This window comes from Colletotrichum fioriniae (genome assembly GCF_027942845.1).
Source record: "Colletotrichum fioriniae strain IMI 355084 chromosome Unknown scaffold_2, whole genome shotgun sequence".
In the NCBI taxonomy this organism is placed as follows: Eukaryota; Fungi; Ascomycota; class Sordariomycetes; order Glomerellales; family Glomerellaceae; genus Colletotrichum; species Colletotrichum fioriniae.
Genome location: NW_027076838.1, coordinates 3,264,957 through 3,287,060, shown reverse-complemented (window position 1 = coordinate 3,287,060; position 22,104 = coordinate 3,264,957). Strand labels below are relative to the sequence as shown.

The following is a 22,104-nucleotide window of genomic DNA, read 5'->3' as shown; positions in this document are numbered from 1 at the left end:
GCTCTTGCGCATGGTTGAATGCTTGAGGAGCAGGCTTCGGGCTTCCTGCACCGGAACGACGGTATCTGAAATATGCTAGGAATCCCATGGCTGTGTTTTTCGAAGAAGCAATGTGCAGTTATGATAATGTGAGACTGAATCGATGGTGTCGCTGTCCGAGAAATTGAGTGTGGATTGGATGTGGCAAAAATGTCGGTTAAAAGATGAAGGGGCGGACAGTTTGAAAAGAAGTATAAAGGGGACGTTAATATAGCATAGAGCGAGTCCCTTTGGAGATAGATCCAGAATGGTCCTATCAGGCGTACGCAACTACTCTGGTACTTACCATCGCGGCCTGTATCATGACCTATGGTAGCGGGCGTCAGAGTTGATGTTGGATTTAAGTTGGGTTTCGGAGAAAGAACATTCAGACAAAAGTCAGTGTCAAGCCCCGAAGCATGAGCAGTGGATGGCATTTCGTGAAGTGAGGCTTTCTCCGTTCAAAATCTTTAAGGGCTGTCTACCTCAGTCCTATTAGAGCTTCGCGCCGGCCTCGCGCTTTACAAGTGCCCTTAGATCCTTGCGCAGAATCTTTCCAGAGGGACTCTTTGGGATGGCATCGATGAAAATGACGCCTCCACGGAGCTTCTTGTAACTAGCAACCTGATCTGCCACCCACTTCTGGATTTCTTCCGGAGAAATCTGTTTCTTATCGGCGACCACATAAGCTCTAGGAGGATGTTAGTCTACTGGAACTACGCTGACCGGCGGAGTCGGAGGTTGCGTACCTTGGGAGCTCGGTGCCTTCGCCGTCAACGCCTATGACTGCCGCATCTTGGATCTTTGGGTGCGTGACCAACAATGCTTCAAGTTCAGCTGGAGCTACCTGGAAACCGTTGTACTTGATGAGTTCCTGGGAATTGTCAGCTATAGTTCCGTGGTAGTCGATACCAATCCAATTAAACGAACCTTTTTCCGATCGACGAAGTAGAACTTTCCATCCTTGAACGACAATCGATCGCCCGTGCAGAACCAACCGTCGACAAACGCTTCCTTATTGGCCTTATCGTTCTTATAGTACCCCTTGGTGATGATTGGCCCGCGGCACCACATCTCTCCAGGCTGTCCAACCTCGACATCTTTCCCCTCATCATCGACCAAACGAGCCTCGCAATTTGCTACAATCATCGAGACGCTTCCTGTGTCATCTGTGAGATGCCGGGGAAGGATCGTGAATCCGCCGGTAGTTTCGCTGAGACCCCACGTCTGACCGAGGATCGCTTTCCCCCTGCCCATTTTTCGCTGTGCTTCGGCTTGAGTTTCGCCTCCCAGGGCAGCGGCTCCTGTGAGTGCGAATTCCACGGTGTCAAGGTGGTCCTTGACCAATGGCGATTTCGCAATCATGAGATAAATGGGCGGCACGCTGAAAAAGGAGGTGATTTTATACTTTTTGGCGTAGTCTAGGAATTCCACAAAGTTGAACTTCTTCATCCAGTAGACGATGCCACCCATGAAGGTCTGGTTGACGATGTAGGCTTGGAGACCAGAGATGTGAGCTGCGGGTAAGTGTGCGAGCGTGATGTACTCCATCTTCGGATGCGTCTTATAATATTCTATTGTCGGCGTTGAGATGAACATGGTCTGCGCAATCATGTTTGCATGAGAAATCTTGACCGCCTTGGGGATGCCGGTGGTTCCGCTGCTGTAAATGTAGCAACCAACTGTGTTCTCGAGTCTCGTTTGGTCTGTCACCCGTTCCCAGTCGAGCTCCTGTGACGAAAGAGGCACTTTCTTATCCGTCTTAGCCTCGAAGAGCTGGAACTCGTGGCTGTCACCAATGTAGAGGATCCGATCATCGGGGAGTCCTGCAGCTGATCCACCAGCAGCGGCGAGTGCCTTGAGATCGGGGCTGCAGATGACCATCTTGCTCTCGGTGAGGTTGATCTGGCGCGCGACCTCGGGCGGGGTGGAGGACGGCGTAGACGCCGCGACAGTGCCGCCCGCTGCCATGATGCCATAGAAGACGGTGGGGGCCATGTAGTGGCCTGTGAAGATGACCTGCACCACGTCGCCCTTGTTGACGCCATACTGGTAGCGGAGGGTGTGACCGAGCTGTTTGAAAGCCTTTACTAGGCGGGACTTGGTGATTGATCTGGACGGATCTGCCGCGTCGGCGTGGAGGACTGTGTCATCGCGCAGTCTTTCGTTTGGTGAGTCTACTCTTTGTCAACTCATGCGTTTCGCGAACGGCCGAGGTCGGCGGTGTGGTTGGGAGGTTTGAATGACCGTAGGACTCACCGAACAGAAATGTGAGAAGGTCGACTTTGGGAAGATCGATGTGATCCGGAGACTTGTAAATCGTCTGGTCGCCCCGCTTCTCCACAACAGTAGCCATCTCGAGTGTTACTGTTTTCCTAAGATCTGTAACGTGTTGTGAGGATGACAATTCAGGTCTGTAGCGTAGGTAGATAAGTCGTATCTAGAGCTCTCTTCCGTTGCTGTGTGCTCGCGTCAACACGGAAAGGGGGAAAGGTTGGTGAGATGGATACGAGGAGCTTCAAGAAGATGAAATTGGAGTCAGGGTCAGAGACGTTGGGGGAAGTGATAGTCAGAGGTCAATGCACGCGGAACGAATTACTACTCAATAATTCAGAGGTGAAGAAGTGAGTTTTTGGAGAAGAGCTGACCGAGAAATGAAGACGTTGTGTGAATCGAGCAGCTAACTAAGGTAGCTTTCCCCGCATTGCATCTGTTATCAAGATCCGGGCCCGTCTCATGCGCCGAAGCCGTGGCAAGCCGCAGGTTCCAAAGTTCCCGCGCACGCGTTTCGCGAAACTATAGCTACTTTGCCTGATAGAATGGCCCGCCCACTGCCGAGGATGATTCTACAAAGAGGGAGGATCGTTGCTCTGCCCGCTCGCCGACGTTCCAGTCTGCTTACTCGTTGGGGTAACCGCTTCGTTAGCGTCGTGTCTCCGAAGCTTGCCAGCGTGTTGGCTGCGCCCTGACGCCCTTTGGTGGGGGAGAGCAAGCTTGACCGGGGTCTTTGGTCGGTGTGTGTGTTTTGCCCTTTTGCCCTTTGGGCTGTGGATGTGCGGGGAGATTCCGTGGCGTTGAGCTATGATCCCTGCTCTTTGTGTGAGCTGCTGCCGGATTTGAATCGAGGTTGACGAGTCAAAAGATCGAGGCATCCGATGTGCAAGCGTGACTATTGATGAGGACACCTCGGGATAGAAGATATGGCTTCAAGAGTGCGCATAATCGTCAACTACGTCATAAATAAAGAAGCTGCCACATGAGAGCTCAATACACTGCCTCAATCGTGAAGAAGCACCCACCGACCGAGGACTCCGGATCCAGGTTGAATAGCAACTGCTAAACATATCAACCTAAATCTAGGAGACTCGATTTTTATTCAATGACATGTAAATCTTTTATCCCGGTCGGAAATGATATTGAGATTCATACATTGATTGGCGACTGCCGTTGCGTCGGCAATATTCGTTCCTTTCCTTCTTTCATGTACCCACAAACCTATCACCAATTTCCTCTCGCTCGGCGGCTGAACGCCACAAGGGACAAGAAGAAACTCATCGAGAGCTTGGTGGTGACACTTTCTCGTAGCCCCCTTCAAAAACATCCACCTCCGTCTTATCAAATTGCCTCGTCGCAGTGTTGTTATGAAAGAGATAATCCAACTCTTCGTACGTGCGCCCTTTTGTTTCCGGCAGCCTGAAGAATGCCCATACAAACGTGAGAAACGCCGAGGTTCCCCAGACGAAACCCGTAGTTCCCTTCAGGTTCAGCGCGTTCGGGTTGATGAAAAATGGCTGAAAGGCATTTGCTAGTAGATTCATCACATAATAGGTAGACCTCGCGACGCAAATGGTCTTTTGTCGTAAACGCGTAGAGCCCACCTCGGCGGGGATAGCCCATCCTAGCTGACCGACCGATAGCTGGAAGATAAAAGTCCACACAAGAGTAAGACAGGCTTGAACCCAGCCTATGGGTGACGATGGTGCATTCGGCAACCGGCCTATCCTGTCGAGGATGCCGATGATGAAAAGTATCGTGGACATGCTGAACATGCCCCACAGATAGATGCGGCGACGGCCAAAATATGGCATCAACGCGACCCAGTTGACGACAGTCCCGACCAGAGCTAGCGCCGTGCCTCCGACGTTGAGGTTGTAGTCATCCTGTGGGTTCAGCCCGGCTTGCTGGAAGAAGTAGACTGAGTTGTAGGCGAAGCTTGAGCCGGAGAGCACTTGGCCTGCGAATGCTACGCAGGCGATCTCTGTGCGACGACGTTCGACGCCGCGGAAGCAGTCCCAGTAGGTTGTACCTGTCTGATGCTCCTGCTCCATTCTATCGGTTTCTATGATCTCACGTAGACGGACTTTGGCGTCTAGGTTGTTGATTTTCCGCCTCTGGAGACGTAGTAAAGCCTTCTCCGCCTTATCGAGCTGGCCGGTTCGTACAAGATGCCAGGGAGATTCCGGCGCGAATACCAGCAGCGGGATAAGCAGCACCGGCCAGGACCATTGCAAGGCGAACGGGATACGATAGGACCACTCGTCTTTCCGCGGCAGGAGCCCCGCAAGGACAGCCGCAGACATGAGCTGACCGATAATAAAGCACATGTTGGTCCACGTCGTCAGATACACCCGCAGCGTCAACGGCAAGACCTCAGACGCATACGCGGGTGCCGATGATGCAAATACACCCCAGGGCAACCCGCACGCAATCTGGCCAAGCATAAGCATGGTCTTGTTAGTCGCGAAGAAGGTGATGAAGATGCAGCCGGAGAGCACGAAGAGGGAGCTGATGAGGGCTGTCTTCTGGCCGCACCGCTCGACGAGGAAGCCGTTGGCAATGACGCCGATGATGCAGCCAAAGGTGCTGCTGTTGCCGAGAACGGCTTGCCAGAGGGCGGAGAGCTGGTCTCGGCCTTCGTTGTCTTTGCCGTCGCCGAATTTCTTTGCGAATTCTGGGTGAGCGAAGAAGCTGCCGATGAGGATGGTGTCGTAGCCTGTGAACTCATCAGCTGGAAGTACTCATATGGCTCACGTTAGAGTCTAACCTACCTTCCATAATCACACACAGAGACACAACAAGACTCCAAAACACGGCCATCGGATAGGCGCGGATAGCATCTCGTGGAGTCATGTTACGCTCGGCGTTGATGGCATCTTGGAATCGTTGATCCATCTCCGATCGAGACTTGGCCGGACGAGAGCCCGAGCCGGCGGACGGCCCGGCTGTAGAGATCTCTTCAAGCTCAATGTCATCCGAAAGAAGAGAAGCGGCATCGCCGTCGGATAGAAGGGCGAAAGCTTCGTCATCGGCATCGTTGGGATCAGACGTAGAGTCGAAGGACGACCTAGAGGAGCTGGAGCCCGGCCCTGAAGGCCCCAAGGGGAGCGGCTGAAAACGGGCGCCATCGCGAGAGGCGGAAGCCATTGTGAGTCCAGCTGATATTTGTTGATCCAGCGATCACGGGGGCGGCGCCTACAAGGCTCAAGGCTGGTGAATTCGCGATTCGCTTAGTTGCCCATGGCCGGAGGTGATTGAAGCAGGCTGAGCTGAGAGCTGGTTATCAACGCTGCGGTGTGATCTGAAGCGGTTTCATCACAATTTTCACCAGATAAGTGATGATTGAATGCGACAAGAGCTTCTGTTATTTCGCTCTTCAACACGTCGTTGTTGACTGCACAAGGATGAACATGAATGAGCGCATGCCGCGTCCCCGAGTGCAATGCCGTCAGCGATGCGCCGGATGAGCTGGGAGAGCACAGGCGCGTTTCAGAAGAGTCCGGCCATGGCCAGCTGGTGACAGACGGAGCCGGAGACATTTTGGAAATTGCGAAAGTGCAATGGCCGGTCGGCTCGCAAACTTAATTCCTTCATGGGGAGCAACAAATTATCTTTCGATGAACAGAACTACTGTCGATAAATTATTTCTCGACCTTACTTGATCATGGCATACTCAATTCCAGCTGACAAAAACAAGTAGTGACGCCTGCAGCCTGATCCTTTTACGGCGCGAAAGTCCCGGCAATGTTTTTTCAAGGAAACAGTGAGTTGCCTCACAAATCTTGCAATGAAAGGAGCTGGATTACTCAGACTCAGGGTGTCTACGGAGAGGAACTGCCCTAAATCAACAAAATGGGCAATTCAAAAGTCCGAAGTCTCGGAGCTGAGGCATCCCAACGTAGCTAATTTACCCCCGAACCGCGCGGTGTGGACACCAACCAGCCACATCTGGCCTGGTTTCGGACCCTTTTGAGTTGGCTGATCCTAGGAGCTTAGCAATCAGCCACTCCATTTGTAAGTTGTCAGCAACACTTTGAGTGTTGTCTGTGCTCGCCGGATGCGTTTTCATGGTGGTGGAGGACTCAATGTCTCTGAAGGCTTACACACTATTCGGGTGCTGGAAGCAATAATGCATTGTTCGTTCAGCACGGAAACGGGGACTCTACTTGCGCCTCGTTAAATCGTATCAGAATGGCAGAAATATTAAAGGATGGCATCGGCCCTCTTGTGGATGAAAGAGAGAAGCAGAACACAACAGATCAATCAGTCAACACAAGGTAGCAAAACTCGAATATCAACTTCAATTGTAAACCATCGATCGACATCGCATCGTATTAGAAGAAAATCACCTCCAAAAAAATGTCTGAATTACAAGGACGCAAGATCGCTATCGTCGGTGCCAGTGGTAACCTGGGCGGCTTCACCCTCAACGCCCTCCTCGGCAAGGGCATCCACACCATCACCGCCGTCACCCGCGCCCAATCCTCCGCCACACTTCCAGCTGGCGTCATCGTCAAAAAGGGCGATTACTCGGACGAAAACTTCTTGGTTTCTGCGTTCCAAGGCCAGGATGTGCTCATTCTGCAACTCGGCTTCGACAGCTACATGACGGGCCAAGCACCTCTCATCCGCGCCGCGGCCAAGGCCGGCGTCAAGTGGGTCTTGCCTACCGAATTCGGCTCCGACCCCGCGCCTTCCAAGTTGCTCGAGGTCAGCCCCATGGTCGCCGGCAAGAAGCAGTTCCGCGATTTGACTGAGGAGCTGGGAATGAGCTGGATCGCTATTGTCAACAACCCTTGGTTCGACTGGTCCCTCGGTCAGGGATTCTGGGGCATCGACATCAAGAACCGCTCCGCAAAGCTGTTTGACGGCGGAAACACAAAGTTCATCACCACCACTATTGGCACCACGGGCAAGGCTACTGCTGGTGTTTTGAGCTTGCCTGATGCTGAGCTTGAGCAGTTCCGAGACAAGGCTGTGTATCTGAAGTCTTTCTACATCAGCCAGAGGGATATGCTCGACAGTATCCTGAGAGCTACGGGCACGAAGGAGGCGGATTGGAAGGTTGAGGTTTTGGATGCAGAGGCTGTCGTGGCTGATTCAAACGAGAAGTTCAAGCAGGGTGATCACATGGCTATGTTGGTTGGTTTCTACGTCAACCACATGCGCGAGGGCTGGGGTGGTGACTACAGCGCCAAGGTCGCCGACATGAGCAGGCTCGGTGTCTCGGAGGAAGACCTGGATGAGGTTGTCAAGAGGGTTGTGAAGGAAATTGGGGCGTAGTAGACTCGCAACCTGATTTTATTCGTACTTTTCTCCAGCAACCACCAAATTTCAGTCCTATCAATCATTTGATCTGGTACGAATATGTCACATGTGAACTGTCAATTGTGCATTTACTATAAATAATAGCTAGTTAATACGTGAGAGAAGCAAAATCTCGTCTACTTGAATGCTCCGACAACCCCGATTCGTTGCCGCCTATTAACCTACTGGTAAATCAGGGGAAACGAGACTGAAGTTTTACATAAGAAAAGGAAATTTAGTTTATCAAACTCGTGAGGACTGTCAGACTTCCCACTTCGCCATATACCAGTCCATGTCACGTACCCGCCATGAGTCTGTATGTCTCTCCCCTCTCCCAGCAACGATGCTCTTCCGAATCTCAACACACGCCCTTTCAACAGTGCCAATCAGACCTGCTGGGCCAGAACTGTAGACCCAAGCATGTTCGACGGGGCTTACTTTCGAATGCTGGCCGACGATAAGAGCTCCACGGATACATGATGTGGGATCCAGACGGCCGCTTTCTGAACTCACGTGGGCAGCCACAGTAAGCTCGGGAACCGAAGAAGCTGTCTTTTGGAGTTGAGTCCACTCCGTAATCGCCGCAGCCTCCCTATGACGCACAGCCCATACGAGAGTGAAGGTTGAGTTCGCTGGCCTCTTCTCCAACCACCATGATGCTAGACTCAGGGCACCGGTGATACCAGTTCCGCCCACAATGCATACGATGTGAGAGGCAGTCTTGAAGCCGTCGTCACCAACACTGTAAGGCCCTTCGACTCGTACTTCAACAGCTGTACTCTCAAAGGCTTGTGAGACGAGGGCGCCCAACTTCCAAGTCCATTCCTTGTCAAGCCTCTTCTGCTTCTTTCCGGTCGTGGGTTGCAAGAGGAAAGTAGGGCCAGCTCCGGTGGAAGCAGAAACTGCTGCAGTGAATGCGTGGTTCTGGAATTTGCTGATGGATGGGATGCTGAGATAGTAGTAGCTGAGGGGTTCGTGTAGAGTTTCTCCCTTCTCCTGGACGAGGTCAAAGGTGCTAGCTGATGCTTTCTTCGAGACTGGAAGGTGCGTGGATATTCTGAGCCAATTATTGCCTGCGTTTTCCAGGGTCGCGCCCGTCTTAAAGGCGAGGCCGCCTGTCTGTCCGCCAAATAGCCTGATTGCCCAGTCGGCGATCCAGAGGAAAAGTCCGGGAAGAAGTAGGTAAAAATCGGTACTGGCATGGATGCATGCCGCGATGAAGATGATCAGACCAAGAATGACGTGGCTGTAGTAAAAAAAGTTGTAGTGGTTTCTCCGAATCCATGGGAGCGAGGTCATGATGATCAACCACACGGGCAATATGGCAGCTATTCCGGTGTATGTGGTCATGGTAAACCATTCGCTTCTTTGCTTGCTCTCCGACAGGGTCATTGCCGGGTTGCCTGTTGCGAATGCTTCCTCCTTTGCTTCATCGCCCTCGCTGCTGGAATCCGTTGCGTACAGCTATTAATTGTTAGGAATTGCACATTATATCAGCAGTCAGACAGAGACTTACAATGTAGGTAACTCCATGCGCAGTTGCTGATGCTGAGAAGAGATATGCAACGATCTTGTGCACATATAGCAGCGTGCTGTGGTGCAACGAGAACCCCCTAACAAGCAGGCTGTTCCTGGAAACCGGGATCACCAATAACCCAAGCAGAATGTCTGCATAATGGCCAGTAATTCCTGTGATTGTGAGTCTCAGCTTGGCACTTGCCCATCCGAGAGGATCTGCCCTAAACCCCCAGAAATCCCGTTGAGCGGGTAGCCAGAACAGAGTCGTGGAGGCAATCACGACCAAGATCCAAACACACGCCAAAAGACCACCAAAAGTTACTCGTTTGCCTCCCAATGGTATGCGCATGATATGGTAGCTGCTTAGGGTGTGAGCCCACGTGGTATATGACCGAAGGAGAGGAAGCAGCCGAAGCCGGCGACTAGACCGAAGTAGACTAGGAGGTGTAACCTGGTCTCGAATTCGAAGTAGTCTTCGGAGCAAAATGTTGCGTAGCATGGTGCAAAGGTGAATGCGATTGTCCCTGCGGAGGACAGGACAAATGTTAAGAGCAACAACAGGATGTGAATTGGTTGTTTCATGGTTGCTGATAATTCGAGGAAGAAGTGGACGGTAGTTGCAGTATGGAGGGAACACAGGAATCAAAGAAGAAGATGTAATGTGATTTCATTTGATCTACTTGAACTGGAATATCGCCAGTCCTTTAAGCCCAGTGGTGAGCGAAGAGTTCGTCAGCAAAGATACTCCGTAAAGTTCAGATTGATTAATCTCGACTTGGCACTCATCTGAGCCTTGCTCTATCTTTGGAAATTATAGGAAGAATGATAGGCTTCTCCAGAAGTTGCATACTTGCCAAGATAAATCGTGTTAGGAGAAACCATGTCATGGGTAGTTTTGTATCATGACGGAGAATAAAGTCAAAGTCCGACGGAGTTCTTGAGTCGTGAGTGCGCCCAGCGGGTGAGGAGCACTGGGATTGAAGATCTTTACGACGAGTGCCAAGAGAAAAATCGGCCTTGTGAGCCACTGAAAAATGTCCGAAGAGCGACTAGGTCTGCCTGGAGTATGGGGGTATGAGCCTCTTACCACCAACCCGGATCCGGAGTCTACGGAAAACCCTACACATGGCCAGCATGCCTATCTGGGAGCTATGGTAACTGATACTGCCTCCCAGTTCTGCAAACACAGTCTAACTGTTTGAGAAGAATCATCCTGAATCCACCAAAATCTGGACTATCTACTAGTAGGTAAGTTCGCCGTCTGGTTGTCGCTATGGCCCAAAGGCTTGCTCCAGTGCCTTGGCCTCAAATTCCTGTCTCGAGATGACGTAAGACACGAAGTGCCGTCAATTCTAGTCGTCGCTTAGTCTTCTGAACCTCGTGCTCCGTCATACGAAGTTACTGTTAAAGTTCACAAAAAAGACAACACAGAGGATCGCGTCTGTCGCAGCACGAATGGTTTTCAAGCAATCCATTGTAATCCGTCACTTGATGCTGACTATGACTTTCTAAGTTTCTTGCAACTTCAGGCCTTCCATAATTATTCAACTACCAGTACTGCAACGGGCAGGTGGTGACCGCGACAGAATTGGAATGGATATCTTGGGTGCTGTCTCGGCGCTCAACCAAATCCGATAGAACTACCGGTGACTATCGTGGAGACGATTAATTGAACGCAGAATTCAATTAATGTTGACAAAGTTGGCCAGTTGACGCACAACGGAAACCCGCTCTTGCCCAAGTTGTGCATTTCTGATCTTATGATTACTTATATTGTTTGGCTTAAGTTCGGAACTTCGGATAAGAGGTCCCAAATCGGACTGTTGGCTCCAGTCAAGACTTTTCGTCGGGTAGGGCGGACTTGGCATCTATGAAGCTACTACTTAACAGGCAGGTCGGATAATTTGACCCTGCATTTGAGACCATGAGATTTCAGCTCTTCAAAATGCTTGTCATTTTGTCAAGCAAATCTAGCAGGGGCAGACGCCCGGTCTTTGTGAGAAAATTGAGGTCAAGCCTTCGGTCGTAGCCAGTACCTGCACGGCTTATTTAGCAGGCAACAGTTTATGTGTCAATGTAGCTATTAGCAGTCTTAAGCTTATTTTGCCAGCCCTACTGGCGAACGGGGATGTGGCCCAATGTAGATAGCTAATTCAGTGGAGCTTGGGAAGTGACGGGGGGATTGAGTTGCCTTTAAGGAAGTCAGCGCCCCCTCGTTATTGTCTGGCTTGTGACTGATTGTAATTCGTCCTCTGCAACATGTTTGGGTCATCACCTTGGAGGAATGGGTTCTTATTAGCCCTCATTCTTGGGCAGCATCGTAAGAAAACATGAAATGAGGTCTGCCCGTCACTTGACTAACGACATGGGCCCTTTGAACCAACAGAAGTCATCGGCCAGGAGTGTGGTTCCGTGGTGATCACGTCGCAAGCGGATGCAGATGCACTGCGGAACTGTCCCGAGATCTTCGGAAATGTCACTGTCACCACCGGAGCATCCACTCAGGGGATTGCCCTCGAGGGAGTCAAGGTTATTCATGGCGACCTTGTGAACGACTCTAAGTGCCCATAAGTATCAGCGCAGTGCATCGGATACAACCACAATATCACAAGCATCTCTTCCAGTACCATTACCAGAGTCAATGGCTCGGTAATCTTAGCATACGATGGATGGATCACAGGCCTCAGCTTCCCAGAACTGAGATCGGTCGGCGAAAACTTTGTCCTTCACAAACTGGAAAGCTTGAAGTATCTTGACGTCGACCAACTAGAGTCAGTGGGATACATGCGACTCATGTATGCACCCAAGTTGACGACTTTGAAATTGAGCGCCTTTCGGAATATCACCGGTATCACGTATCGCGACGGTCCGATTGACAGATCCATGGAGCTCGGGTTAGGCGGTCTTGAGTCTCTCGACGCATTTTTCAAGGAACCGCAACTCAGCGTTGACCAAGTCTACATCTACAACTCAGGCAAAGTCAAACGTCTTCAGATTGGCGCCGCGAAGATTGGCACGCTGAAGTTCGACTATGTCTCGTACGGAGGGCCAAACAATCTCACGCTGGTGCTGGGCGGATCAGATATTACTGAACAGACAATTGGCAGCATTAAAACAACGTACAGCCTCAACGGCATTGAGCGGCTAGCAAACCTCAAGACGTTGAGTGTGGGTAGCTTTGATAGCTACGGCGGAAACTTTTATCAGCATCTCGATTTGCCTTTCGACCATCTGGGCAATCTCACAATCATGAACGAACGGGAACTGATGTGGCTTTCTGTTCCACCACAGGCATCCCAGTGGGTAAACTTTAGCCTCAACGTCCAATATAACAACGCCAATTTGAATTTGTCAACAGAGTATCGAGTCTCCGATAATGGTGAGATGGTACGGTCGTGGTATTGGCCCCAGCCAGATATGGGACAAAGTTACCTGAGAGGGAATTTCTCTAACCTGTTTTTGTAAGTCAGCTCTTTCGTGCTCTCCGATGATGGGACGAGAGATATTAACGATATGTTGAAGCGATTCCTACTTTCAGTTTCGAGGCGCACTTAGCAAAGAGGCACTCGCAAACCGGACAGAAGATCTTCATATTTATGCGGAAGGCTCTTTCTCATGTGAGCCTTTCGAAAGGCTTAACAAGAAGACACACAAGCAATATTACGTATCTTGCTCCGCACACAATTCCATTGCCTTGGACTCAGGAGGTTCCGCTCGAGTCAAATTGCTTGCGTTTGAATGGGTCTTAGCTGGAGCAATTATCTTGATTGAGCTTCTACTTGTCTGAGTATGTACACCTTTGGGTCATGAGGTCAGACAATGTTGGAGGCGTCCACTGCCGCCATCACGTCATTTGGTATCAGCCCTGATCATCGGCTGCCCAGCTACCAGCTTACTTGAATAAAGGAAATTGATTCCGTACCCGGTAAATGCCCCAATCTCAGATTTTCAATGAGATGATATAATCGTCTGATTCGCCGCGGATACTCGACATTCTCACTTGACATTAAGTCGGCAGGTGATGTAGCCATACATATAGCTATACATGTGAGGTAAGATACCCAGTTGACCTCTATGCGGCACGGCTTGGCTTCTCTAAAAAGGCCTTTCACCTTGAGACTTCGACCACGGTTTGTACATATGTCAGACGGTAGTGCAAGCACAAAGTTCCCAGGGTGTTTGCGGCCAAGAGCTGGGATTGAGCCTATTGGGCCAAAATCTCAGGATTACGTGGTCTGATGATATCACCAAAGATTGCAGGCAACTGCATACAGGATGTAGCAAAAGATGCCTTATAATTATGTCAGAATCCAGACCGCCAGAGGTTCGCAGGAAACGTAATATCAGGCTACGGCAGCCACGTAATTTCCTTCATCTCCGCCCATACGACAACTCCATCCAGTATCCTAAGGACCCAGCTCGAGTTCAGCAAGCCAATAGTCGCCGTAGACATAGAATGTCTGCATTTTCAACCACCATACCCACGTTCGTTAGCTCAGAGACGGTGACGATAACGTTATGCGCCTTCGGCACTGCGGCAGTGCCAGCGGTGACGGAGACTATCACCAGCACATCTCTTGGCTGGAACGTAACAAGCCATGCACTAGAGCTATACCATATTTCTCAGGTCACCGTCAAAATAACCGATGCTTTCGTGGATGAATGTAGTCTATACTACCGTTGTACGGCAACTGTTTATCCGAATCCAGACATCTCTGGACGCGGAGTAAGTCTCTTTGCCCGTGGTCTTGAAGCAATATTTGAGGTGACATTAATACAGTCCATAGGTACTTACGGCCTTTGTGGTATCTGCATACCTAGTTCTGGCTCTGATTGTAGGGGCATACTGGTTTGGAGCTTTGCCTGGTGGTCTTGTGCGAAGAGTTGACCAAAGGCTCTTTTTCGCTCGCAGAGAGCGGCCAGACGAAAAATAGACGAGAATAGTTGTTGAAATGGTCTTGGTTTTCAGCGATCAACAGCTTCTCACCGGCCTTGCCATTCTCATAGCCGGTTACATCCAAGCTTTGGGGGGCAATCTCAGCGTCTACCATTGGAACACTGTCATATATCTGGCTTGGCTCAGCTCAACAGTTCATCTGATGTCTCTATCAGTACTCCGGGACCGATTAAGAACAAACAAGGTACTGCGGTTTATCCGACTGTGCGTCATGATCTCAATTCTCGGACTTCTCCTCGCGGCTCTGGTCCCGACTGTTACAGACGGATGGCCAAGTGAAACTTCAAGGTACAGCTCGTTTCTTGGACCCGGGCTGCCTGTCCGTTGTCTCTGGGATATTCGCCTTAATGGTGTGAATGAACAGGGCGATTATTGGATATCCTATGTCTCACTCCTTGGGGCCTTCGCATGGAAACTTTGTCAATTCTTCGACAGCAGTCGGGAAAGAATACACTATTGGGGCCGAGCCCGATTGGAGTGTTGGCTTCAGAAAACAGCAAAGCACATATTGCAGAAACGACCAAGCTGGCATACGCGGGCTACATACAAGACTATCATCAGCCATTATATTGCTTTAGTGGCTCTTATGGAGCTCTTGGAGTCATTCATGTTCACCATGTTCCTTCTCGCATTCACCTTGGCATGGGGTACATATCAGCTTTTCCATAGCAAGGGCCAAGTCGGGGAGAAAATACGGTCAGCCGAGCACGAAATGGGCTTTGGGCAACTACTTCCGATTTTGCTCCTCTCGCAGCCCATATTTGTTGCTGTCCAGATGTATCTGGGTGAGTAAGAGATCTGCCACAATCAATCCTTTGCCCTCCAAACAGGTACCTGACTAAGTATCGTCTATAAGAGCAAGGAGCAGGCCGGTTCACTCGATCCTCAGCAACAGGCCCCCGTGGAAGCCCCACAGTCTCTCCGCATAGAACTTCAAGAACACTAGCAGAAGTGATAAAGAGTGATCGCGGCCTACTATCGGCCTCAGAAAAAGCGGCCGGGCAGCTTCAGGACCCAGCTATCGACCATCTCTACCAATCCCAGGTTTTTTCCAGCTTCATGGTATGGCTTTATTCAACTCTTACAGTTCCTGTGATTTTAGCTTTCCTTTGGCCCGAAAACCGGACCAACGTCATCGCCATTTCATTTCCTCTAGTCCTTCTCAACCCCTTTGTGAGCTTTCCTATGTTCTTTATCTCGTGGTCTAAACGACTCAAGTAACGGTTATTTTACGTCTCCAGCAACAGGTGTCAGACCGGATTTGTTGGAATAAAAAACGATGAAATCAATCATCAGGTCACCTTGTCCTGCCTTGAGGCTGTGATGTGTAGTATTCATAATCGTCTGTATATTGACTTTACGTGATGGGTTATTTAGAGTGTGAGTGTGACAATAGAAGCACTTTCGTCCCGCCGCTCTTCTGTCCCTTCAGTAGCAAAAGCCTGAGATGCAGGAATTTTGAAGGTCTCGCTAAATGTTCCTGGATTCAAGATCTGTTGCATATACATAGAGAGACCCTCATGTAAGATCGATTCAATTCTCTGACGCCAGCTGATTGACGGCAACGGCTCATGCTACCTGCTTTCGTATACCGGAAGTTGGGCTTTCTCCCAATTTTTTAATCCGAGGACATGGTTGAGCGGTAGTAGATCTCAATTATGATGTGCTTTTATTACTTTGGTCATGATGCTGCTATGTAAGTATCGACTAGGATCCCCGCTGAAGATGCAGAGCCGAAGGGCCGGAGTAACGGCCCCGCAGCGCCAAGACCACCAATAACCTCCAGAGCTGGGCGCACGTGTGAACCGCGGTTCAAGATATGTCATTCATAAAGAGGTCTTATTTCCGTGCCTTGCAAGACTGGTGAACCTATGCCCATCTCAGCACATGCACGATTGATAAGAAGAGGGGTTCGCGAATGCTACTCTGCGATAATCCCTGGTGATTGTCGTCATTGAGAGAAGACTAACGATTCTTGATGTCCGGTGAAGGGATTCAATGTCCAATCACTGTTGAGATGATTACCCACGAGCCCGGCCGTCTGAAAAACGCACGTGGCGAGCGTCCATCCAGAGCGAGAAACAAACGGCCTGAGATGGAAGCTACGGAAGCTCGTCCTAGGATTATCGCGCAGGAAGCAGATGCAAACAAGAGCTCATAAATGGCGGCCTCCGCCGTCAAAGCTTAATGATGTTCCCTTCTTGGCAACCAACATGCCAACTCTTTGTGGTCAATTCATCGGCGTCTGAATATCCTAGACATCGATAGCCACAGTCAACATGGTTCAGCCCATTCTCGCTGTCTTGGCCCTGGCCACTGCGACATCGGGCGCCTTGACGGGTAACCTCAACTACCTGTCGCCATCGAAGCACCATGCGTCACTTGGTGTTTCCATCAACAAGGTTGCCAAGCGCACCTACGCCAATTCGCACTGGGACCCGGCCAAGCTGAACTTCACGCACGGCGTGGCTTCCGGCGACCCGTACGAGGACAGCGTCATTCTGTGGACAAGAGCTGCCCCGACAGCTGACAATGACAAGAGCAACTTGACTGTCAGCGGCTACGTCCCTTTGTACGACCACAGCACTGAGGACTATGTAAAGAAGAGCGACTCGCCGGTCTGCGTTGATTGGAAAATCAGCGCGAGCAAGAGCCTTGATACTGTCGTTGACTCGGGTACTGCTTACACGAGCTCTGATGTGGATTACACTGTCAAGGTAGAGGCGAAGCGATTGGCGCCTTTCACGGTCTATTGTGAGTGAACACCGCACAATTTTTTCAAGGAGGGTAATTGACTTGCACTGAAGACTATCAGTTTGGTATTTGTAACTCCAACAAGACGTCCCCGATAGGTCGTACAAAGACGATTCCTACAAAGAACTCTCGAGTTGAAACACCAATCAAGCTTGCCGTTTACTCGTGCAGCAACTACCGTACGTCGTCGTAAAGTTTCCATTCCAGAAATCTCAGAACTTTTAATTGACTTTGTGAAGCCTTCGGTTTCTTCAACGCATACGGCAACCCAGTACGGAAGGACTCGGTCGACTACGTGATCCATCTCGGAGACTACATCTACGAGTACGGAAACGGCGAGTATGGCTGGGGCAACTCGATCGGAAGAATCCCTCTTCCGGATCGCCAGATCTTCACGTTAGTAGCTTGTATGACTTCCATCGCAAATATTTGAAGCTGACTCTTTGGCAGTTTGTATGACTACCGCAAGCGCATTGCAACTTACAGAACCGACCTGGACTTGGTGGCTAGTCACCAGAGCTTCCCCTGGATCCCGGTTTGGGATGACCATGGTTTGTAACAGATTTCCTTCGTTATGCGCCGCGTTGACTAACCAGAAACAGAGGTTTCGGACAACACGTGGCGAGATGGTGCCTCTGAGCTCAACAACACTGAGGATTCTTTCATTGCCGATGGAGGTGTCTCGGTTGATCAGCGCAAGATGAACGCTGTTCGAGCATACTTTGAGTGGAGTACGTCTAAACCTGTCCTAGCAGTGATACTTGATTAACGCATCAAAGTGCCCATTCGTCAGGTCGATATGGATGACAACCTCCGCATCTGGAGAGAGTTCAATTTTGGCAACCTCTTCGACCTCGTCATGTTGGATACTCGCCAGTATGACCGCGCTGTAAGTTTCAATCTTCTCTTATATGAAGGTTAGAGTCTTGCTAACCCTCTAGATCACGGATGTCTACACCAACACCGACTACATCCACGCCATCTCAAATGATGCCAGCCGCTCCCTCATGGGCCCCCGCCAAGAGGCCTGGTTCTACAAAACCCTCCGCCAAAGCTCGACCCGCGGTGCGACCTGGCGCGTCATCGGCAACCAAATCATCTTCAGTCGCATGAACGAGAGCCTAGCCCTCGGCGCCGAGAACCCCATGAACTACGACCAGTGGGACGGTTATCAAGCAAACCGCAACCGCACCTTCCAGGTCCTGTACGAGCAGAACGTCGGCAACAACATCTTCCTCGCCGGTGACTCGCACGCCTCGTGGGTATCAGACCTCGTCTGGCTCGGCGAGCACGAGTACGACCCGAACACGGGCTCCGGCTCCGTCGGCGTCGAGTTTGCGGGTTCGGCTGTGAGCTCGCCGTGTCCGGCTGGGCAGAACATTTCGCTAGCGGCGGCGAATGCGGGATCTGCCTGGCTTACGGCTGCGAACCGCGAGTTGCAGTGGCAAGATCTATTCTACAGGGGCTATTATGAGCTCAGCATTGACTACGATGCTGTGAATGCTTCCTTCTTTGGTATTCCCACTACGAGGATCAAGCAAGGATACGAAATCTCCCTGGCCAATTTCACTGTACTGGCTGGCGAGAACAAGCTGCATCGTTTGAACGGTTCTGCGGCCGTTGGAGGTGTTGCTGAGAGTGGTAGCTTGAAGAATGGTCGTGTTGTGCAGACGAACCTGACGCATGACACTGGCAGCGGCGCGTACCTCAAGTACGACTCGCCTTGAGTCGCTATTTTGTGGACGGGAGTTTTCAGTTCTTTGTTAATATTACTTCAACTTATTGCACGGCTCCGCCAATGACCAGCTCCTATGAAGATGAGCTACCTTGAAACGGGCCTAGAAACCTCAAACCTTATTGACTTTTTGCGAATACCACTACATGCGACCAGTGAATCGCGAACGCTCTGCTTAGCATGAGCAATATCCTTCTGAACAGGTCACTCAATCTTCAGCACAAGGATGTGAGGCATGAAATGTTGACTCAATTTGAAATAGTCACCAAGACTCCAAGATACACCTAAAGCTACTCCTGACATTGAATCGTGCAAAGGATATCTCAATGTTGCCGCCAAATTGCCACCGGAAGCGCAACCCAATGTAAGCCTAAACACCTTCCATGTACCCACCCTCCAGTAATGATTTGAATGCACTTCCGAAGCACTCCGATCAGTGAAGTCTAAGCTCACCACGGGCGGTGACGTTACCGCTAGCCGAGCCGCCAATGAGCATACTGTTGAACACATTTGCAGCAGTCTCATCCTGAGTAGCAGCAACAGCCGCAGTCTGAGCCTTGTTGCAGCTCTCAACGGTAGCAGCAGGCGCCTTGCAGCTGTCGGACAGGCGCTGGCAGATGAAACCAGCAATGATGCCGATCTTCTGCGCAGAGCCGTGGTTGAAGTCGCCCTGGTTGTTCGCGATGAAGGCAGCGGCCTGGCGATCGGGCAAGCCGTCCTTGAAGACGACGGAAGGGTCGCTGCAGGAACCGAAGTCGGTAGCCTGGCGCTTGAAGAAGCGCTTGCGGAGGTTAGCCTGGGCGCGGCATTGGGTGTTTTGCTCGTCGCACTGGGAGACCTCGCCGTCGAGCTGGCCGCTGTTGACGGCGCGGGCGCAGGCGTTGTGCTGAACGTCGCAGGATCGGCCTAGGGCGGCGCCCTTTCCGACGAAGGTGTCGCCGTTGACGGAGAAGGGACGGTTGCCGGAGCTCTGGATGACCGGGGGAGGAGCGCCACCGAGAGAGCCGGTGAAGGTCTGTACATTGTTGCCGTTACCAGTGTTGGCGTTTCCACTGTTGGCGTTGCCGTTGTTGTTCGAGTTGTTTCCGTTATTTCCACCGGCAGTGCCGTTGTTAGCCTTGGTCTGAGTTGCGCCGTTGTTAGAGCTGGTTGCATCGCAAGAAGCGTCGTTGGCGTTGGTGTTGACGTTGGTGTTAGAGTTGGAGTTCGTGCTGCCGCTGGCAGGCGTGGCGCTGTTCTTAGCCTTGGCAGGAGTGCTCGAAGTCTGTCCTCCCGTAGCACCTCCAGCCTGGCCTGCGACAGCGAGGCTAGTGATGTCGATGTGAGTTGCCTTCAGCTCACCAGTACCGCCTGTGACGGTCTGAGTAACGCCCTTGGCAGCGGCGGTGATCTCGTCGGGAGTAGCATCAAGGACAAGCTTCTTCTCAGTGAAGATGCAACCGGTAGGGTCGGTGTCAGTGTCGCAGCTGAGACCCTTGAAGGTAGTGTCGGACTTGTCACCAGGGGCGAAGGTGCCGCTCTCGAGAGCCAGCATAGGGTCACCACCGACTGCAGCCAACTGCTTGGCCAGCGCGAGAGCAACCTCCTTGTTGTTAGCCGCAGCGCCATCGGCGGCGGGGTCCTGGTGCTTCTTGGACAGGGCGGCGATCTCAGCGTTGACAGGCTTGTCGGTGCAAGCCGCGCTGTTCACACCAACACCCGCAGTGTTGCGCTCAAGAGTCTGGTAAACGAGAGCGGCGGACATGCCACGGATATCCTTGGCGGCTTTAGCGTTGGTGAAGGCCTGGTCGGCGGTCTCCTGCTGCAGACAAGCCAAGTTGGTGACCTGTCCGGCGCCCGTCTTGGCGGCAGCGTCTCCGAGGAGGCCGAAGACGGGGTCGGCAATGGCCTTGGGGTTTTCCTTGTTCAGGAACTCGCGGGTGATGTTGAGGAAGATCTCGTGAGAGTGCTCCTGGGGAACCTCACGCTTGCTGACACGTCTAACATGGTGGTGGCGGTGGTAGGGACTGGCCGCCACGAGACCGACGAGGGTCGAAGTGGCGAATGCGATAGTCTGGTACTTCATCTTGATCGAGATTTGGATTATCGACGGTCGAGAGTGATTAAGACAGAAAAGACCGGCCTTCTGCGTGCTGTCGACTGACGTGGTATGAAGCGAAGAGTTGTTCGTAAGATAGTATAGTAAAACGAGGTCAAATCTGCAGGCGATGCAAAGAATGGAAGAGCTCACAGAACTCGAGGTCGAAAAGAATGAAACGAAACGGTGCAAAGAGAATGTCGTATGAAGATGAGAAGCTATAGCCAAGAAGAAGAAATTTGGTGCCGAGAGGGAGATCAGCCAGGTTTATAAAGAAGAGATTGGATGGGAAACATGATCAGAGCAGATCCCTGGTGCATCAGTGGAATTCAGACGGTCTAAAGCAAGAGCCTCATGCTCGGCCAGCTTTGGCTAGTACACCGTTGCAATGAGACTCCAAAAGTTCAGACAGACGACGCTCTCCCCGGGGTATGGAGGCCGAGGGGAACGAGAGTCGAGACAATATGAGACGAGCCGAATCGGTTAAGACGGCGACTTAGAAGATTGTCAGGTACAGGAATCTATCGGACCCGAAATCATGGTATGGCATGTGCCGGGGGGGTTCAAAGAACAGACGCGACGGGTGACCATGTCATCGCCAAGTCAACCACTCATGAAGCAAGTCTGGTGGGGGCGCGATGCCATCATGGTCTGAATTGGGCGCGACCAGCTAGCGAACGACGTTGGTGTGGCTGGATTTGCGTTTGTTATTGCAACATGGGTCGCGATATCGGCAGAGTTTTTGGAAGTCTTGCGACGGGTGCTGGGCGCATTCGGTAAGGCGCCGCAGACTTCAGACGCCTCGACAACGATGTGAACGGAAAGATGAGGCGGAAGATCAGACAGATTCAGCCGCAGGTTGTCATAGAGCAAGTTTCGCCTGGGGTAAGGGGGGAACGTTTTGTGATGGTGGCATGGGTGGGAGGGGGAGAAGTAGGGGAGGGTATTCACCCGTGCGTCTCGAGAGCACCACCGCCGCTTATCAAAGCCGAGTTCCCCACGACCAAATGCTTAACTCATTCCAAAGCCAATAGCAAACCTCGGTGGCCTCCGGATCGCAAGCTCGCCGGGCGGGTAACTGGTTTGTAAGGGGTCACTTTCGCATTCTCTTAGGGCTTAGCGCAGGGCCTACCCGCGCTACAGATGTCCGGAAAGCTTGATTACTGCGTAATTCTGCAGGCGAAATGTACTCCAGATGTGCTTCTTCTCCCTGAAAATGCGCTTTCTGGGGACAAGGTCACCCTATTCGGCATGTCGCTCCGAGCAGCGGATGGGACTCAACCGATCTTGCTCAGCGGATACTCTGGCCGCAAGTCCTGGCCAGCTATGATCCGAGTCCAGACGATATGGCCATCTATCTCTGCAATCTCTGAAAATGGGGAAAGTTGCCGCTAGTTGGTAAGCTTATTGTGGAAGACAAGCGGGCTTGCCCCTCAGTGCCTGCAGGAAACTTCACGTCAG

General features: G+C 51.5%; 7 protein-coding genes across 7 annotated transcripts; 3 read left to right on the top strand and 4 right to left on the bottom strand.

Annotated features, from left to right (window-relative positions):
* Positions 1-513: 513 nt before the first annotated feature.
* On the bottom strand, positions 514-2,374 carry N0V96_002698 (uncharacterized protein; the record flags this gene model as incomplete). Its single annotated transcript, XM_065756597.1, has 4 exons — positions 514-709; positions 768-892; positions 949-2,195; positions 2,278-2,374. The coding sequence occupies 4 exons, from the start codon at positions 2,372-2,374 to the stop codon at positions 514-516; spliced, it is 1,665 nt and encodes a 554-aa protein (XP_065614966.1).
* A 1,195-nt stretch (positions 2,375-3,569) lies between these two features.
* N0V96_002697 (uncharacterized protein) lies at positions 3,570-5,442 on the bottom strand (the record flags this gene model as incomplete). The annotated part of the gene is made up of 2 exons (XM_065756596.1): positions 3,570-5,011; positions 5,154-5,442. The coding sequence occupies 2 exons, from the start codon at positions 5,440-5,442 to the stop codon at positions 3,570-3,572; spliced, it is 1,731 nt and encodes a 576-aa protein (XP_065614965.1).
* A 1,212-nt stretch (positions 5,443-6,654) lies between these two features.
* On the top strand, positions 6,655-7,578 carry N0V96_002696 (uncharacterized protein; the record flags this gene model as incomplete). The annotated part of the gene is made up of 1 exon (XM_053187257.2): positions 6,655-7,578. The coding sequence occupies one exon, from the start codon at positions 6,655-6,657 to the stop codon at positions 7,576-7,578; it is 924 nt and encodes a 307-aa protein (XP_053054761.2).
* Positions 7,579-7,642: 64 nt separating this feature from the next.
* Positions 7,643-9,135, bottom strand: N0V96_002695 (uncharacterized protein; the record flags this gene model as incomplete). Its single annotated transcript, XM_053187258.2, has 3 exons — positions 7,643-7,651; positions 8,116-9,046; positions 9,119-9,135. The coding sequence occupies 3 exons, from the start codon at positions 9,133-9,135 to the stop codon at positions 7,643-7,645; spliced, it is 957 nt and encodes a 318-aa protein (XP_053054762.2).
* A 2,868-nt stretch (positions 9,136-12,003) lies between these two features.
* N0V96_002694 (uncharacterized protein) lies at positions 12,004-12,497 on the top strand (the record flags this gene model as incomplete). Its single annotated transcript, XM_065756595.1, has 2 exons — positions 12,004-12,419; positions 12,479-12,497. The coding sequence occupies 2 exons, from the start codon at positions 12,004-12,006 to the stop codon at positions 12,495-12,497; spliced, it is 435 nt and encodes a 144-aa protein (XP_065614964.1).
* Positions 12,498-16,356: 3,859 nt separating this feature from the next.
* N0V96_002693 (uncharacterized protein) lies at positions 16,357-18,558 on the top strand (the record flags this gene model as incomplete). Its single annotated transcript, XM_065756594.1, has 7 exons — positions 16,357-16,831; positions 16,885-17,010; positions 17,071-17,227; positions 17,282-17,382; positions 17,434-17,562; positions 17,611-17,720; positions 17,773-18,558. 7 exons carry the CDS (start codon positions 16,357-16,359, stop codon positions 18,556-18,558), a joined length of 1,884 nt encoding a protein of 627 aa, XP_065614963.1.
* A 441-nt stretch (positions 18,559-18,999) lies between these two features.
* Positions 19,000-20,631, bottom strand: N0V96_002692 (uncharacterized protein; the record flags this gene model as incomplete). Its single annotated transcript, XM_053187261.2, has 1 exon — positions 19,000-20,631. The coding sequence occupies one exon, from the start codon at positions 20,629-20,631 to the stop codon at positions 19,000-19,002; it is 1,632 nt and encodes a 543-aa protein (XP_053054765.2).
* Between the last annotated feature and the right edge of the window lie 1,473 nt (positions 20,632-22,104).